Source organism: Muscardinus avellanarius (genome assembly GCF_963383645.1).
Source record: "Muscardinus avellanarius genome assembly, chromosome: 19".
Classification (NCBI taxonomy): domain Eukaryota; kingdom Metazoa; phylum Chordata; class Mammalia; order Rodentia; family Gliridae; genus Muscardinus; species Muscardinus avellanarius.
The window spans coordinates 27,588,997-27,607,026 of record NC_137805.1 but is presented as its reverse complement, the minus strand read 5'-3'; the positions used below and the strand labels follow the sequence as shown (position 1 = coordinate 27,607,026).

The following is an 18,030-nucleotide window of genomic DNA, read 5'->3' as shown; positions in this document are numbered from 1 at the left end:
CGCGGGTCTGACCGCTACGCCAGCTTCGTGTGCAATTCACAAGGCGTGCCTTCTGTGTCTCCCACGAGCCCAACGCCAGCAACCCCAAGGCTGCGTCCATCTGCGGCCCTTCCAGCCAACATTGGGCGTCTGTGTTCCGGGACCCACTGCAGGTAACCCCGCTAACTCGTAAGCATCCGGCCGAGACCGTGTGCCCACGACTGAGCCAACCACCAGTCATCCTACGGAAAAACGACAGCTTCACACACCAGTACCGGGAGCCGGGGCCAGGCTTGCTCAGAGCAGAAAGGGAGGTCACAGCTGGGAGAAGGAATCCACCTGCTAAGAAAACCAACAGACATGTGTACTGTAAACAAGAAGACCCAAGCGTTGAATTAAGAAAAACCCAGAGGATGGAAATAACCACTTTTGCACGCCAGACTTCTCGCCAGTGAGACTAAGTCGGCGATGGTTATGTCTGGCCGCGTATAGTTGTGCAAGTTGTGTACTGCGGAACTCAATAAATACAATAAGATTGCGAATATCTGTGAATTTCCCCTTTTTCTTTCTATCACCATTGTAAATTGTATGATTTGGAGAAGTGTAAATGACTGTCCTGTGAATAGTGTATCAGTGTGTGTGTGTGTGTGTGTGTGTGTGTGTGTGTATTACTGGGGATTGAACCTTAAACGCAGGGGTGCTCTACCATTAAGCTCTACCCCGGCCCTTTTTATTTATTTATTTTTATTTTGCAACAGAGCCTTGCTAAATTGCTGAGGCTGGCCTCGAACCCGCGCTCCTCCTGTCTCAGCCTCCCAAGCACTGAGATGACAGGTATATGCCACCACACTGGGCTCAAAGTCTGTACGTTACGCCTGTGTATCCAACTTGATTTTACCCAAGAAATAAAACCCTGTCCTGGATTCGGTTTTGCAATTAAAAACAAATCATTTGTTTTCTTGCTTCTCTTTCTTGTTTGATTATAATTTCCTCACTTCTAGTTTAATTATTTATGGCTGCTCATTATGCCCCACACTAACTGTCAAGGGAGGGATTGCTCAATCTGTTTTTTTTTTCCCCAGTTATTATTTTTGTTTCTGGAAGCCATTCAATTGCGGCTCCTAATGCCTTAATTTCTTCCTTCTCCATTTCTTTGATGCTATTGATTTGGTCTGCAAGTCTGTGCCTTCCATGAACACTTCTATTTCATGGGCCTATTGCTTTTTTAAAGTTATTTACTTATTTATTGTTTGTTTGTTTGTTTTGTGGTATTGAAGATCAAATCCAAGGGCAGTTTACCTCCAAGACACACCTCCAGCCCTATTTTTTTTTTAATTCTTTATTTTGAAACAGGGTCTCGCTAAGTTGCAAGGGACCTCATTAAGTAGCTGAGGCTGGCTGTGAACCTGCAACCCACCTGTCTCAGCCTCCCAAGTACTGGGATTACAAGCGTGCACCACCACGCCTGGCTCTTGTCTAAAAGTTCTAACTCTTCCAAAAGAACGCTCTGAATGCCTGTACCACCTCCTTCTCTTTTGGTGAGAGATTTATCTTTAAAGCATCACTTAACGTAGAATAGCAACACGGAGCAGAGCAGATGGCTTACTATACATCAAAAGGAGTTGTACTCCCTGCCAGAGAACCTGCTTTTGAGTTGTTTTAGTTTAAGGCTCAGTTCTCCAACACTTCTTGGCTGACTCTCTTCTTGACTAACACCCACCAGGCAGGGTGGCTGGAAGCTGGTGTTCTTGGTGAGGGAAAGAGGACGCCTGTCATCCTGGAGTTCAGGGCTTTAGGTGCCATCTGGACGCACAGTCCACCCGTTAGACCGGCCCGCAGCTCAGGACCGACTGGCTTGGTCCAGTCACCTGAAGTAAATCAGGATGGTCTAATTTTCCTCCCTTTTTTCTTCCTTCCTTCTTCCCCCCTCCTTTACCCCTCTTTCCTTTCCTCCCTCTCTCTTTCTTTCTCTTTCTCTCTCTCTTTCTTGGTCCTGGGGATGGGCATTCTACATCTAAGTTACAACCCTCAGCCTTCGTCATTGTCTCCTCTTCCTCCTCATCCTCCTCCTTCTTTTTCTTCCTTCTCCTCCTCCTCTCCTCCTCTTTTTCTTCTCCTCCTCCTCCTATTCTCCCCCTTCCCTCCTCCTCCTCCTTCTTCTTTCCTCCTCCTCCTCCTCCTCCTCCTCCTCCTCCTCCTCCTCCTCCTCCTCCTCCTCCTCCTTCTTCTTCTTCTTCTTCTTCTTCTTCTTCTTCTTCTTCTTCTTCTTTTAAATTTTGAGCAGAGCATGGTGGCACATGCTTGTAATCCCAGTACTTGGGAGGCTGAGACCAGAGAATCGCAGGCTCACAGCAGCCTCGGCAACTTGGGAGGCCCTCCCCAACGTGGCGAGACCCTATTTCAAGATAAAGAATAAAGTAGGGCTGGAGGGTATAGCTCCAGGGTAGAAGGCTTCTAGGTTCAATTCCCTGCAAACCCCCCCCCCAATTGAAACAGGGTCTCACTAAGTTGCTGAGGGCTTTGCTAAATTGCCGTGACCCTCCTGTTTCAGCTTCCCATGTATTGCACCGCCACGCCTGTCTCAGAAAGGTCTGGTTGCTGATACCCTTTTGTGCCCCTGGAGATAACACAAGTGTTTAGAAAGACCTTCCTTAGAGACGGAGGAGTAAATACCTCACTGTCTCTTGACAACTGCCCTTTAGGAGCTTTGGGGATATGTGGAAGCGGAGCTGGGCCACCCCCACCCTTTTATGGTCCTGGGGATGGAACCCAGGGGGCATCCTACCTCTGAGCAACACCCTCGGCCCTATTTGTATTCTTCACTTTGAAACAGGGTCTCCCTATGTTGCAAGAGGGCCTCACTAAATAGCCGAGGCTGTCCCAGAACCGGACCCTCCCATCTCAGCCTCCCAAATGCTGGGATCACACGCCTGTACCACCAGGCCAGAATTGCACCATCCATTTCAATCCTGGCTCTGGCCGTGGCCAGCCCGTGGGACCCAGGCAGGTCCCAGGGGCCAAACTCTTCTGAAGCTGAGTGTCTGTTACCTTGGCTGCTAGAGCCTGACTCATTCTTCCCACCGCCACATTAGGGCTGAGGAGCTGTGGAGTCTCCCACCGGGTCCCTTACATCATATTAAACAGGTCTATTTACAGCCTTGGCACTGGCTGTGAGGGGCGCTCTCCTGACAGGGGTTAACTATGAGGCCCATACTTCCTAAAGGAGGTCTTTACCCCCATGGGGCAGCGGAGTTTGTGTCAATCCAGGCAGAGGGCCCAGCGCGGCACCTGGTACCCAGGGGGCCTATTTGAAAACCACGGAGGCCTAACTGAACATCTCCGCTGAGCCCAGACTCCGGGCACCCACGCAGGGGCCTGGACAACAAGCCTTGGCCCCAGGGAAAGACCAGCCCCAACAACGAAAAAATCCTGGCAAATGAAAACCGCAGGGGCGGGATGCTGGAAGCCCAGGAAACCCGGGGGAGCTCTTGGCTTAAGCCCTGATGACAGCCCTGTCCTCGAGTGGCAAGGTCAAGGCCAAGGGGGGGCTCCACCTCCCTGGACACCGGTGCACAAATCAGAGACTGGGGGAAAGGAGCTGGGTGCTTGGGGAACAGGGATATTTCAAATACTCTCTTAGCCACCCGAGGGAGGAGAGGGGGCGCGTGGTCTGGGTGGAGCGTGGGTGCATAGGTGGCCTGGGCACTGCAGGGGGGGGGGAGAAGGGGCTGGAAAAGGGGGCGGGGTGGGAGGGGTGGGGGAGGGGGCGGAGTCAGAGGGTGGGAAGGGCAGGGCGGGCCTAGGGGGTGGGGCAGGGGCGGGGCCAGGGTGGGGAAGGGGAGGGCGCGATCGGAAGGTGGGCGGTGGCGCCCGCATGCCAGTGTGTCCGCTCGCTGGTGGCCGGGCACGGGGACCCGCAGCTCCTCCTCCCCACCTCCTGCTCCTCCCCCCTCCTCGCCTGGCCCTCCTCCCTCTGGCAGGGCCGCCGCGCTCCGCCCCCTGGCTTGCTGGGGTGGAGTCAGCTGACCGGCGCTCCACCCTGGCTCCCCAAAGTGGCTGCGAGCCGGCCGCCCACTTTCGGGTTTTTTTTTGGGGGGGGGGGCCAGGATCCAGAAAGTGATGCGCGCCTCCTGACGCCTCGCGGAGCGGCGGCCCCGGCATCGTCGCCTGCTCAACTTTCCGCGCGCCCTCCCCACCACCACCTCCGATTTTTCTTCTCTAGGACCCGGCCCCATCCCTCCTCCCCAGCGCCTGTCCGGGTGCCTGCGCCCGGGCGAGGGGCGCCAGCGGCGGCCGGGGATGGCTTCCAATTTTAACGACATAGTGAAGCAGGGCTACGTGCGGATCCGGAGCCGGCGCCTGGGGGTGAGTGTCGGTCCTCGGCCGCCTGCCAGTGTCCACCCTCGGCAGCATCCCCGGCTGCCTGCGAGTGTCCACCCTCGGCAGCATCCCCGGCTGCCTGCGAGTGTCCACCCTCGGCAGCATCCCCGGCTGCCCGGCCAGGCTGGGGTAGCCGCCGCCGGTGGCCAGGCCGGTCCAGGTAGCTGATGGTCTGTCTTTATCCCCGGATGACTCGGCTTTCCCGGGGTGGCCACTGGAGCCCATCTCCTGGAAATAAATATTTCCCGGTAGCCATGGGAGAGGGCGGAGGAGGCCAGCCTGCCGGATGCCCCCAGGTCTCTCGTCCAACTTCACTTCCAGGGCATCCCTGGGGCGAGGCCGTGGCCCTCCGACCCCGGGGCGAGGTTGCTGCCACGCCAGGAGGGTCTCTTAGGATGGCGAGCCGCCAGGTGTTGGCAGGGGCGGCGGGGTGGTACCCGGCTCTGAATTTCCCCTGGTCCTCAGCCTGGGCGGCGGTGGATTCCCGTTGGAGACCCAGGGAACCTGATACCTGGGCTCGAGCAAGCGCTCCCCGGAATGAGTTCACCGAAAAATGAATGAATCCGAGGGTGCCTGGGGACGGAGGGCGACGCCGGCCTGCGGCTTAAACACTCTCGGCTCCTTTTCTCTCTGCTCTGAGCTGGGGGAGGGGGCTTTAGGAGAGGTTTCTCCCCTCTCTGGGCTAAGAGTGATGGTAAAGGAATTCTCCAGGGTGGGGAAGATATTGGAATGATTTAAAAAAAAAAAATTCAAACCATCTCATTTCTATTTCCCTCCAGTCAGGGCTTGGCTGGTTGATGGTTTGGGCGAGGGGGTGATTGTGCAGGAGGGTTGGTGGGAGAGGCAAGCTGCCTTTAGGGAAATCGTACTGTCAGTGTCAGCCCGGTGTGGTGGTGCATGCCTGGTAATCCTAGTGTTGGGGGGCTGAGATAGGAGGATTGCTTGTAGGCTCAAGGCCAGCCTCAGCAACTTAGGAGACCTGTTTCAAAATAAAAAGTAAGCCGGGCGTAGTAGTGCACGCCTGTTATCCCCGGGCTTGGGAGGCTGAGACAGGAGGATTGCGCAGGTTCAAAGCCAGCCTCAGCTAACTTAGTGAGGCTCTCAGCAACTTAGTGAGACCCTGTTTCCGAATAAAGTATAAAATAGGTCTGGGAGTATAGCCCGGAGGTAGAAAGCCCCTGGGTTCTACCCCCAGTACCACCAAACAACAACAACAAAACAAAATAAAAAATAAAATAGGGCCGGAGGTATGGATTGGAGGTAGTATGCGCCTGGGTTCAATCCCCAGAAAATAATAATAATAATAATAATAATAATAATAATAATAATAATTAATAATACTGCTGATGATGTCGTCGGTGTGTTGTGGAATAGTCCTGCCCAGTGTGAAGGAGTTGAATATCTTTCTCTACAAATAAATGTCAATGGGCTCCTTGCTTTCCTTTTGTCTTTCCTGTGTCAGATAATTTTACCAAGGATTGGAAAGAAATTTCACAGCAGCAACCTGAGCCGGGTAGGAATGCCTGTTGGGGCGAAGCCTCTTAGTGACTGTAAAACTCTTGCCCACTTCCCTTGGCCTTTCCTTTATTCCCCTCTCTTTTATGGTGCTTTAGCAATATGTCCCGTGTTTCTGTAGATGTATGAATATATAGTTGGGGAGGTGGGCAACAGAACTAGCCGCCCCTGGCAGCTTTGCTGGAGTTTCCCTGGGTTTTATTTCCTGCTATGCATATGTTCTTCTTAACAATCGCAGCCATCGCTGGGGCGCTTAACCACGGGACGCCCCTGTAAAGGGGGAGGGATGATAGAACTTTATTATCTCCATGACCTTCTCAGCTGGCTGGGTCTTGCAGGGTTAAAGGGAGCGTTAAAAGATATGGGTCTAACTTTACAGATATCCCCTCGTGTCAATTAAGGGAATTAGCCATCGACATTCATTCCGGGTTAGGAAGCATTCCAACAGAAGAGGCTGTGCATTATTAATGCACGGAATATGAATTATTCATAAGGACCAGCGTTTCTGCCAAATTGTGACACTTATCTGAAAAACTGGTTGCCATCATTTTTGAATTTGGGGGAACTGAGTTTATTTTTTCTCTATTATTGTAATTGACATAATATCATTCTCTGTGTGTGCCGACATTTATGGGCAGACATTGGGAGCATAAGAGAAATAGAGTTTAGTCTGCTTTTGTTTTATACTTTATAATATTTATATAAATATTATGTACATATGTAAAATATATATATTTTTACTCTGTCTCTCCACACACACATCCACACACACACACAGATACACACACACACACAGATACACACACACAGATACACACACATACACACACACACACAGATACACACACACAGAGATACACACACATATATTTCATACTGAGGACTGAATCTAGGAACATTCTACGCCTGTGTTACATCCCTGGCCCTTTTTATTTTAATTTTTTAATTTTGAAACGGTCTTGCTAAGTTGCTGAATGTACAGTATTTTGGATACCAGTGAGCAGTATATGTTCTTAAGGCTTATTTATTTTGTTTGTGCCAATACTTACATATATCAGGGGCTATTGTTTGAACTCTGCTTATTACTCAGGGAAAGAAATGTCAAGAAATATGACCAAATATATATGGTCTTAGATATTCACATTGGTTTTTAGCAGTAGTTAATTTTTTTTAAAAAATGTTCTTGTACGCCGGGCGTGGTGGCGCCCGCTTGTAATCCCCGCGCTTGGGAGGCGGAGACAGGAGGATGGCGCAGGTTCGAAGCCAGCCGCGCTGACATAAGAGACCCTGTTTCCAAATAAAAATGTAAAAATAGGTCTGGGAGTGTAGCCTGGAGGTAGAAGGGCTTCCAGGAACCCCAGTACCACCAAAAAAAAAAAAAAAAAAAAAAAAATTCTTGTGACCATTGGTATTAGCAATAATATTTTAAAAAAAAAAAGTCCTCGTAATAGAATTTATGGAGGAGGCTGATTCTGTGGGGAGATGAACACCGCACAGTGCGACCTAGAGTTTAGAAGGCCACAAGCGATAGGATGCTTTGTGGAAATGGCCGAGGAGCCCAGGGCCTGCTGATGGCGTTAATCTAGGCTGCTAAGAGCCTGGAAGCGCCTGAGGAGTGCATATCGGGGCTCTTGTGCTGAGTCTCAGGGTGTCCTGTCGGCTCACAGTGGGCCCACAGTCGGCGGGCGCTCGGGGACAGAGGCAGCGACCCTCCGGGGACACTAACACGACCCGGCGACTTCATCAACGGAATCCAGACGAACGGCTGCGGATTCTGACCATGTTGGGGAGGGTTTATAATTAAACAAGAAAACAGCATCTCATGGTGAGCAGCTGTCGTGTCAAGGAATGTTCCCTCGGGTACAGAAAAAGGGGCCAGGGACAAGTTCTGCTGCGTCGCTTGGCAGCCCTGGGCCTGCAGTGGCTCTCGACCTTGCTTTTCTTGGTCTGCTTGGTGAAGGCCTTTGGCGCGTTCGGTAAGATGGTATCTGTGGACGCGGAAGGCATGGCTTCTACAGTGTCTAATCATAAGAATGAGTCAGTGTTGGGGATTATTGATTTCCTTACCTTTCTCTCTAGACGTGTCCAAAAGCACAAGTTTATGGTTTAACTTTTTAAAATTAATACATAAACACGTAAAGATTGTACATATGTACGGAATGCCACCTAATGTGTGTGTGTGTGTGTGTGTGTGTGTGTGTGTTGCTTGCGATTAATCCCAGGGGCAGTCTACCTCTAAGCTATATCCCCAGCCCTATTTCTTCTTCTTCTTTTTTTTTTTTAATGTGGAAACGGGTCTCTATGAGAGCTGCACTAAGTTACTGAGGCTGGCCTTGAACCTGTGATCCTCCTGTCCCAGCCTCCTAAGTCCCGGCATGACAGGTGTACACCACCATGCACACCCTATGTAACATTTTGAGGTTTTTTTTTTTTTATGGTACTGGGGTTCCTGGAAGCCCTTCTACCTCCGGGCTACACTCCCAGACCTATTTTTACATTTTTATTTGGAAACAGGGTCTCCTAAGCCAGTGCGCGGCTGGCTTCGAACCTGCGCGATCCTCCTGTCTCTGTCTCCCAAGCGCGGGGATGACAAGCGTGCGTCACCACGCCCGGCATAATGTTTTCAGTTTTGATACATGTAAAGTTGTGAGCTATGAGTATCAGGGTGAGCACAGCTATCTCTCCTCAAGTGTGTACCTTTTCTTTCTGATAGAAACATTCAACAAAAGGCATAAATGTTTATGCAGCTCTAGTTAATTTCATTGGCTGAAGCTTTTAAAAAAGACACACACACATATGTATGTATTTATGTAATTAAGTGGGGTTTTTGATACTGAGGATGAAACTCAGAGACATTTACTTCTGAGCTATACCCACAGCCCTAATTTTTATTATGAAATAGTGTCTTGCTAGGTTGACCTAATTTTTATTTTGAAATAGTGTCTTGCTAGGTTGATGAGAGCCAAACTACTTGCTGAGGTCATCCTCAAATTTGCAATCCTCCTCTTTCAGCCTCCTGAGTACTAGGATTACACGCGTGGGCCACGCGCCTAGCTCAATTACATGTTCTTTTAGCCGGCAAGGCAACATTCTAAGAAACATTCTAATGCCTCGAGTCGGGTGGGCCCAGGGTCCGCGCTCACCTTAGTTGGGATCCTGAGCTCTCTAAGCCACCAGCAGTCCTGTGTGTCTGAGCTTACTCTTTCCTTTGAACGTGGAGAAACAGCTTAATGAAATTCAGCTCGCTGAACTGGGGCATCTCAGTGTGAGCCATCTGCCTTCCCCGGTGTATTCTGCATTGGCTCACGGAGGTCTCAAGCTGTGCCCCGGCTACAGTATTTGTTCAGGAATGTTGATGCTCCTATAGGGAGGGACAGCCATCTATCATTATCTGATTCATTCTCAAAACACAGTGCAGCGTTCTCTCCAGCCAAGCAGTGAGACAGGTGCTTTGTGCATCAACCCCGCAGAGTGTGTTACTCAGACGCCTGGACTCACCCACCTGGGTTTCTTTCCTCGCAATGGAGAGAATGTTCAGATCAATAACTGCCCCGCGTCTTCCACCCTGCGCGTCTCGGAGCTTAAAGTCGGACCTACGCTGGGCGTGGTGGCGTGCGCTTGTAATCCCAGCACTGAGGAGGCTGAGACAGGAGGTTTGCGGTTCAAAGCCAGCCTCGCAACTTAGTGGAGACCCTCTGCAACTTAATGAGACCCTGGTTCAAAATAAATTAATGAAATAAGGCTGGAGGTCTAGCTTAGAAGTAGAATGCCCCTGGGTTCCATCCTCATTATCCCCAAACAAGACAAAATAAAACAAAACAACTTAGACCTTTTCTTCATCTACACACAATCCCTCAGTTCCTCCCTTTAATAGACTTTCTCTGCTCTTGTCTCCCTAGAATTTGTTAGCAGAGACCACTTGAACTCTGCCTCTCTTTTCTGCTTTCTATCTCCACTTGGGTGTCTAACAGATGTCTCAAACTAGCTGGGTGTGGTGGTGCATGCCTGTAATCCCAGTACTTGGGAGGCCGAGATAGGAGGATTACAGGTTTAAGGCCAGCCTTAGCAATTTAGCGAGGCCCTCAGTAACAATGAGATCCTGCTTCAAAATGAAAAATAGAATAGGGTTGGGGGGTGTAGCTGAGGCAGAATAGTCCATCCCCAGTACCCCCCCACCAATAGCAATAACAACAGCACAAACAAATGTCTCAAACTGAATGCATTCCAACCCTTGACTGTTCCATCTCTAGCTCAGCTACCAGAGGTTTCCACATATTCCCCGCCCAGGTAAACACGAGTCATCTGTCAATCAATCAACCAAGCAAAGATGCCCCCAGCTGTCATTCCTCTTTGGCTCTAACCTCCTGTCAGGTCAACCAATCCATCTTGGAAACTCGGAAGCGTGTCTAAAATAGGACTCTTTCCCATAATCCCCTACTTCCACCTTTCTCCAAGTCCCATCTTCTCTTTCCTGTGATACTGAAGGAACTTTATTCATCTGTCTCCCTGCCTGACCCTCATTCTCCCCAGTCCATTCTCAGTCTAGCCCGGAAGTGGTCCTGGGAAAGGAAGAGATAGGTCACGTGACCTGACCCGGAAGCGCCGGGACGCCATGCTGACCCCGCGCCTCTCTCTCCCTGGCCCCTCTGCTTGGATTGTTCTTTCTGTAGTCTCCTCCGCTGGGCTTGTGCCCTAACCACATTCCCTCAAATACTGCTCCTTCGTGGAGGTCTTTCATGCCTGCTATATTATTTCTTCCTCCCTCCAACCCGAGACTTACCATCTCTTCCATATTAGAGTATATATTTTATCTATTTTTTTGCCTGTATATTCACAGAACATGTGAGCTCATGGTCTCTCTTTTTATTTTATTGTGGTACTGGAGATTGGATCCATGGGGCATTTTACCTCTGGGATACACCCCCGGCCCTTTTTATTTATTTATTTTTTGTTTCGAGAAGCTGCTGGGAGTTTTTGCTACATTACTGAGGCTGTCCTTGGACCTGGCATCCTCCTGTCTCAGCCTCCCAAGTACTGGGATTACAGGCGTGTGTCAACACCCCCGACTGATGTCTCTCTCTAACTGTGGGTGGGTTTCCAGTGCCCTTCACAGTGTGGGTTCTTGCTCAGTATTTGTGGGGTGGGTGGATGGAAGGCCCTATTGCTGTACAGTGTCTACTAGTATAGGCCCTGATGCCAAGCTGCATTCTATCCCCAACTGGTGAAAGGGCCTGTGGCTTCTGTTGAGTTTGTAAATATTTGTAAACCTCAGTCCTCTGTAAGAGCTGGTAGGCTTTTAATACCTGCTTAATACATGGTCTTTGTAAAGGGCTTAACACAATGCGAGACACAATAAAAATCCAATTAGTGTTTATTCCTGCTCTCTCTGCAACTACTCGTGCTGCTGGAGACAATGGCACCTCGGTGGGAACTTCCGCAGCCTCTCCTGCATTAACATTTACTCTCAAACAAGTTTCTGTTTAGCTTGGAAAACAAACTTGATATGTGTGGCATCACTGGGCAGGCATAAATATTGCTGGCTACTAAAGCTGGGTATAGAAAAAAGTTTGCTTTCCTGAGATTTTTCTCCCCATCTTGGGCATTGAACCTTTCCCACTGGGATGCACCCCAGTCCTTTCTATGTATTTTTGTGTGTGTGTGTGTGTGTGTGTGTGTGTGTGTGTGTGTGTGGTACTAAGAATTGAACCCAGGGGACTCCTATCTCTGAGCTATACCCGGGCACATTTATATATTTATATTGAAACAGGATCTCAAAGCTCCTTAGTGGAGACCAAGACAGGAGGATTGCAAATTTGAGGTCAGCCTCAGCGCCTTGCAAGACCCTCTGAAAGCCTGTTTCAAACTATAAAGTAAAATAGGGCTGGGGGCGTTTGGAGGTAGAACAATCCTAGATTTGATCCCCAGTACCACACACAGAAAAGAAAGAGTGGGGGAGAGAGAGAGAAGAGAAAAAGGCTCCCTGATGTTCTTGCTTTATCGGAGGTTGTTTCCTGATGTGTTCACATCGAGAAAAGCTTTGTAGCTGACATCTTCGTCACCCTTGCCCGATTGTCCACGTGGATGACCTGATGGATTAGGCATAAATTCAGCCTTTAATCATTGTCCCCAAAGTTAACTCATACAACGAATGGCCGAGTTCATGGCTTTGTGTGGAGACATCAATCAAATCATTGAGATGCTGATGTCCCCGACATTTGCAAATGTATTTTTTGAATTGTATTCATTCATTAGGTGACTAGAAATGCCTATGTTTTAGGCAGCTTTGTAATTTTCGGGACAAAACACTTATCTTTAGTATTTGAAGAATGTTAGGCACCTAAATATGTTAGGCACCTAAAATAAGACAGATGTAGTATCATTCTCAAGGAACTAACAGTCGCATTTGGGACCTGATTTTTTTTTTTAATTGTTTTGTGGTACTGAGGATTGAACCTAGGGATGTTCCACCTCTGAGCTACACCTCCAGTCTTATTTTGTTATTTTATTTGAGGGTCTCGCCAAGTTGCTAAGGCCAGGCTTGAACCCGTGACCTCCTGCCTCAGCCTCTGGATTACAGGTGTGCGCTGTAATAGTTTGGGATGTTGCTGTGGGTTCTTGTTCTTAGCTGGTTTTGAAAAAAATAGCCAGAACTGCACTGCTACAAGCTTAAGCAGAGTTTTATTATTACAGAGGTAGAAAGAAGGGACAGAACAATCTAAGCACCACGTCAGAAGGACTCAGTGGAGTGCTTTGAAAGGAAGACAAGGAAGACACTGATGTCTCTGAACACATAACCTTTTTTTTTTTGTTTTTTTTTTGTTTTTTTTTTTTTTTTTGGTGGTACTGGGGTTCCTGGAAGCCCTGCTACCTCCGGGCTACACTCCCAGACCTATTTTTACATTTTTATTTGGAAACAGGGTCTCTTAAGCCAGTGTGCGCAGCTGGCTTCGAACCTGCGCCATCCTCCTGTCTCCGCCTCCCAAGCGCGGGGATTACAAGCGTGCGCCAGCACGCCCGGCTCACATAACCTTTTTTATAAGAATTCATTATCTCCTTCCTCCTTCCCGTTTAGCCAATAGTCCTCTTTTTCCCCCTAAACAGGTACAGGCCTGCCAGTTATCTCTGCTGTGCAAACCTTTTTTATGTTAGCCTTCTTTGTTCATTCTTATAGAGACAGGTCTGATATCACTGATCAAAATGTGTTACTTGGTTATCAAGGTCAGGGGCTATGTGGTATATGCCCGCTTTGAAGTTTAAGGCATGTGCCGTCCACCTGTGTCTTTGGTGAATTCTCAGCCTTTCCCTATCTCTGTCTGCTGGAAGTTACTTATGTTGAAAAATTATTTTATAATAAATGAATTTGTTATATTATTATATATAATATGTATAGTATATATAATTTATTATATATATAATTTATTATATTATTCCTACCTACAGGAATATAGTATTTTATTTTTATTTTTATTTATTTATTTTTTTGGTGGTACTGGAGTTCCTGGAAGCCCTTCTACCTCCAGGCTACACTCCCAGACCTATTTTTATATTTTTATTTGGAAACAGGGTCCCCTAAACCAGCATGCGTGGCTGGCTTCGAACCTGCGCCGCGATCCTCCTGTCTCCGCCTCCCAAGCACAGGGATTATAAGCGTGCGCCACCACGCCCAGCTAGGAATATAGTATTTTAAAGTATGGAGGTTTGGGGCTATAACTATGTTATATAATTAGTAATTAATATTTGGATTATATAGCTTGCTTTTTCATCTTTTACCATTAGTCTAAACTATTGTGAGAATCTATATAATTCCTTTTCTAAGTGCAGGTGTTTGTGTTTGAGCATTCAGCGTTCAGCTGGGCCAACAGCCAACTTCAGGCTGACCAAGGTCAAACCTGGCTGCAGCCTTGGCTGACAGCTCAGAGACAGAAAAAAAGAATTTGATTGTTTTACCTCAGTATGAAAACTTGTTCTTATCAGCAATTAATTCTGTCCTTGTTAGCAATCAATACAGGCCCAATCTCCATCATACGCCACCGTGCCTGGCTTGGGACCTGCATTTAAACAAAAGATTAGAGCCGGGCGCGGTGGGCACGCTTGTTATCCCCGCTTGGGAGGTGGAGACAGGAGGATCACGCAGGTTCGAAGCCAAGAGACCCTGTTTCCAAATTTTAAAAAAAAATAGTTCTGGGAGTGTAGCCTGGAGGTAGAAGGGTTTCCAGGAACCCCAGTACCACCAAAAAAGGAAAAAAATTGAACCTGTTATTATTATTATTTATTTACTTTTCTGGAGGTACTGGGGGTGGAACTCAGGGACTTTCTACCTCTGGGCTATACTCCCAGTCCTATTTTATGTTGTATTTGGAAACAGGGTCTCACTAAGTTGCTGAGAGCCTCACCCAGTAGCTGAGGCTGGCTTTGAACCTGCGCGATCCTCCTGTCTCAGCCTCCCAAGCGCGGGGATTACAAGCGTGCGCCACCACGCCTGTCTGAACCTTTTTTTAGATTAGTGTAGATTCACATGCAGTTGTAAGAAATAACAGAGACAGAGAGGGAGAGGGAGAGAGAGAGGAGGATCAGGAGGAGGATCAGGAGGAGGAGGAGGAGGAGGAAGAGGAGGAGGAGGAGGGAGGGAGGGAGAAGAGATCCCATAATCTTTACCCAGTTTCCCCCAGGGATAATATTTCGGCCCTGTAGTCCAGTGTCACAGCCAGGGCATGGGCATTGATACGGCCAAACCACAGAACATTTCCTTTACCACAGGGCTCCTTCATGATTTTTTTTTTTTTTACAGAAGCCCTTGCCCCCCCCCCCCCCCCTTCATAGTCCTAAACCCTTGACAACCACTAATCTGTTTCCCAGTTTGTTAATTTTGTATTTTCAGGAATGGTGCAGGAACGCAGCCATGTTTTTCTTTACTCGTGATAATTCTCTGGAAAGTCTTTGAGGTTTTTGCGAGTACCAGCGTTCTGTTCTTTTTTCCTGCTGAGTTCTATTCCATGGTACAGAGACACCACAGATTGTTTAGCTATTCACCTGTTCAAAGACATCTGGCTCGTTTCCACCCTGGGCCATCATGAAGAAGGCTGATTTCGACATTTGCGTACAGGTGTGTGTGTGGGTGGACATTTTCATACCTCTAATGAATGCCCAGGACTGCAGTTGCTGGGTTGTGAGATAGGTGCAGGTTTAGTTGTTTTAAGAAACCGTCAAGCTCTTTTTCCATTTTACCCTTACATTGGCAACGTATGAGCAAGTCGGTTCTCCTCCTCGCTGAGGCTCGGTGACGCCCATGTTTGGTGTGGTCACTGTTTTTTATTGTAGCCGTGCTGAAGGGTCTGTAGTACCATCTCGCTGTAGGTTTTGATCTAATCACGGATGGAGATGTTGAGCATCTTTTCATGTTCTTACTGGCCATCTGTATGTACATTTCAGCACAAAGGGATCCTGCCACCCATACAGTTAGGTAAGAAGGAACAACTTCGCAGAAGACCAAGTACTTTATTTTTAGTGTGGGTTTCCGGTGTTGTGGGAGATATAGAAGCATCTTTACACCATTGGCTGATGGGGATTCCAGGGGTAGGATTGGCACTCACAATTTTCAGGAAATACCTTTTACAAAAAAAAAAATACAGGCACACACAAGGTTACACGATGGCGGTTCTACAAGTCAGGCTATTCCATTGATAGAAAAGATCTAACTATTCTCACACCATGAATGGACTAACTCAGCACTATTACTGAGTTCAAAGCTCCTACCTAAGACAGGGCTCACCGTTCCGTTGGGCCATTAAACTCTTCAGATGCATTTTATCATCTCAATATCCTATGTGAATTCCATAACAATAAATTTAATTTTTGAAACCTCTAAAAAAAACCCTACTTCTTTGAATCCCCTCGCAAACCAATTCTTTATAGCTCCCGCTTTCTAGGTTTCTGGGTACACAGACGCAGATATTTTGGCTAATATTTTTGCAAAAGAATCTCATATGGAGCCTGGGTGTTTTTCTTCCAGCTGTGACCCCCAAATACTAAGGTTATCTTGAAACAAATCTAGCCCCTAAAGTGTCTTAATTCAGATGTAAACTGTGCTGAGAACGGTGAGAAATGAGGCTCATTCCTGACGAGTTTGTCCATTAAAGAAGGCTAGTTGAGTTCTGACGTCCTCTCTTCTTTCTCACTCTTGGTACCTAGATCCCGGCCTTACCTTACTCTACTCTGACCACCAAATTCTGTCTCCTTCACCCCTCTGGAACATCACACACATAAGTCTATACATAGGACTTTTTATTTTTTTTTTGGTGGTGGTACTGGGGTTCCTGGAGACCCTTCTACCTCTGAGCTACACTCCCAGACCTATTTTTATACTTTTTTATTTGGAAACAGGGTCTCTTAAGCCAGCGTGGCTGGCTTCGAACCTGTGCGATCCTCCTGTCTCCGCCTCCCAAGGGAGGGGATTACAAGTGTGTGCCACCATGCCCGGCTATACATAGGATTTTTATTTTTTTATTTTAAAATTTTTGATGGTACTGGGGTTCCTGGAAGCCATTCTACTTCCGGGCTACACTCCCAGACCTATTTTTTATATCTTTTTTATTTGGAAACAGGGTCTCTCAAGCCAGCACGGCTGGCTCCGAACCTGCGCGACCCTCCTGTCTCCGCCTCCCAAGCGCGGGGATGACAAGCGTGCGCCACCACGCCTGGCTCTATACATCTGGTTTTTAACACATTGCTGTTTCAGTTTTTATGCCAGATATTTTTGATGCACATTATTTTCTTTTCTCACTAGTAAACAGTTCTGTGAGACCAGGAACTTAGGCTGCCTTGTCCATGGAATTGTTCTGACCTGAAGTCAAACAATTCATTCATTTGAGGAACGAATATTGAGTTTTTCCTAGGGGCTAAAAGGTGGGGATACAGCCGCAGTACAGGCCACCCCTGTCTCCCCACTGCGAGTCCACAGCTGAATAAATTCTTGGAAGTGGGACTTGCTGTCCAAAGAGTATTTGCGTGTAGCAGTATATATATGAGTCGCCTCAGAAAAGCCGGGCGCGGTGGTGCGCACCTGTAACCCCAGTACCTGGGAGGTTGAGACAGGATTCTCAGATTTGAGAACAGCCTCAGCAAGTGATGGGACTCTCAGCAACCTAGAGAGACTCTGCTTCAAAAAACAAACAAACAAAAAATAAAACTCAGAGGTAGAAAGTCCCTGGGTTCAATCCTGGTACCACCAAAAATAAATAAAATAAAATAAAGTAAAATAAAATAAATGTTGACTTGGAGCATTTCCCCCGCACCTGTAAGGTCAGCTGAGAAATGGACTGATCTATATGTTGGATTTTCTCAAGCAGAAGTCTGAATTTTGGGCCATCTTATAATTCGAAATCCTTTTAGCTTCATAGTCTTCTTCCTTGAGGGATGATGTTTACTCGACTTAAAAAGTAGCTATTACGTATGCATTCAGGAATACAGATATCATGACAGGCTTTCCTCGAACAAAGGAAACTTCCTGGAAAACGGCTATGAAGAAAGGTCTTCAGGTAGAAGATGCAGTGAGTCTTAAATGTGAACTGTGACTGCATCTGTTCTTATTCTAAAAATAAAATTTGAAATTTTGACTAATAGATATTACGTTAAAAATGTTTTCATTGGAGCACATAAGAGCTTACTGACTACTGTAGACCAGCCTGCATTTTTTAATTTTTTAATTTTTTGTAGTACTGGGTATTGAGCCGAGGGGCATTCTACCTCTGAGCTATAACCCCTCAGACCCATTATCTTTTTTACTTTGAAATAGGCTCTTGCTAAGATGCGCGGGACTGGCTATATCACTGAGGCTGGTCTCAAACCTGCGATCCTCCTGTCTCAGCCTCCCGAGTACTGGGATTACAGTTGTGCCCCACCAGCTTCAGCCTGCGTTTTTACTGGCCTGGTCGATTTTGTAAAAAGGCTTCTGGTGGTGGAGGCTCAAGGAGAATGACAGGAATATCTTTGTGGGCAGCGGAATGTAATTTCTGAATGCGACATTTATTTCATTCCTAGATATTAAGAACCACAAGGCTTTGCCTCATCTGGTGTCCGGGGTCCCCTTTTCCCCTCTGGAAGTGCCAGCCACACTAATGCTCCTCCGGTCTCCGGCGACAAGCTCCTTTTCTGGGAATA

General features: G+C 47.6%; 1 protein-coding gene across 2 annotated transcripts in view; it reads left to right on the top strand.

Moving 5' to 3' along the window:
• Nucleotides 1–4,278: 4,278 nt before the first annotated feature.
• Nucleotides 4,279–18,030, top strand: part of DOK5 (docking protein 5) — a gene marked incomplete at both ends in the record, with an annotated part of 129,393 nt that continues 115,641 nt past the window's right edge. For both annotated transcript variants that reach the window (XM_080716329.1, XM_080716328.1), the window contains one exon: nt 4,279–4,344. In XM_080716329.1, coding sequence (XP_080572455.1) covers nt 4,279–4,344 — 66 coding nt within the window. The remainder of the gene's footprint in view (nt 4,345–18,030) is intronic.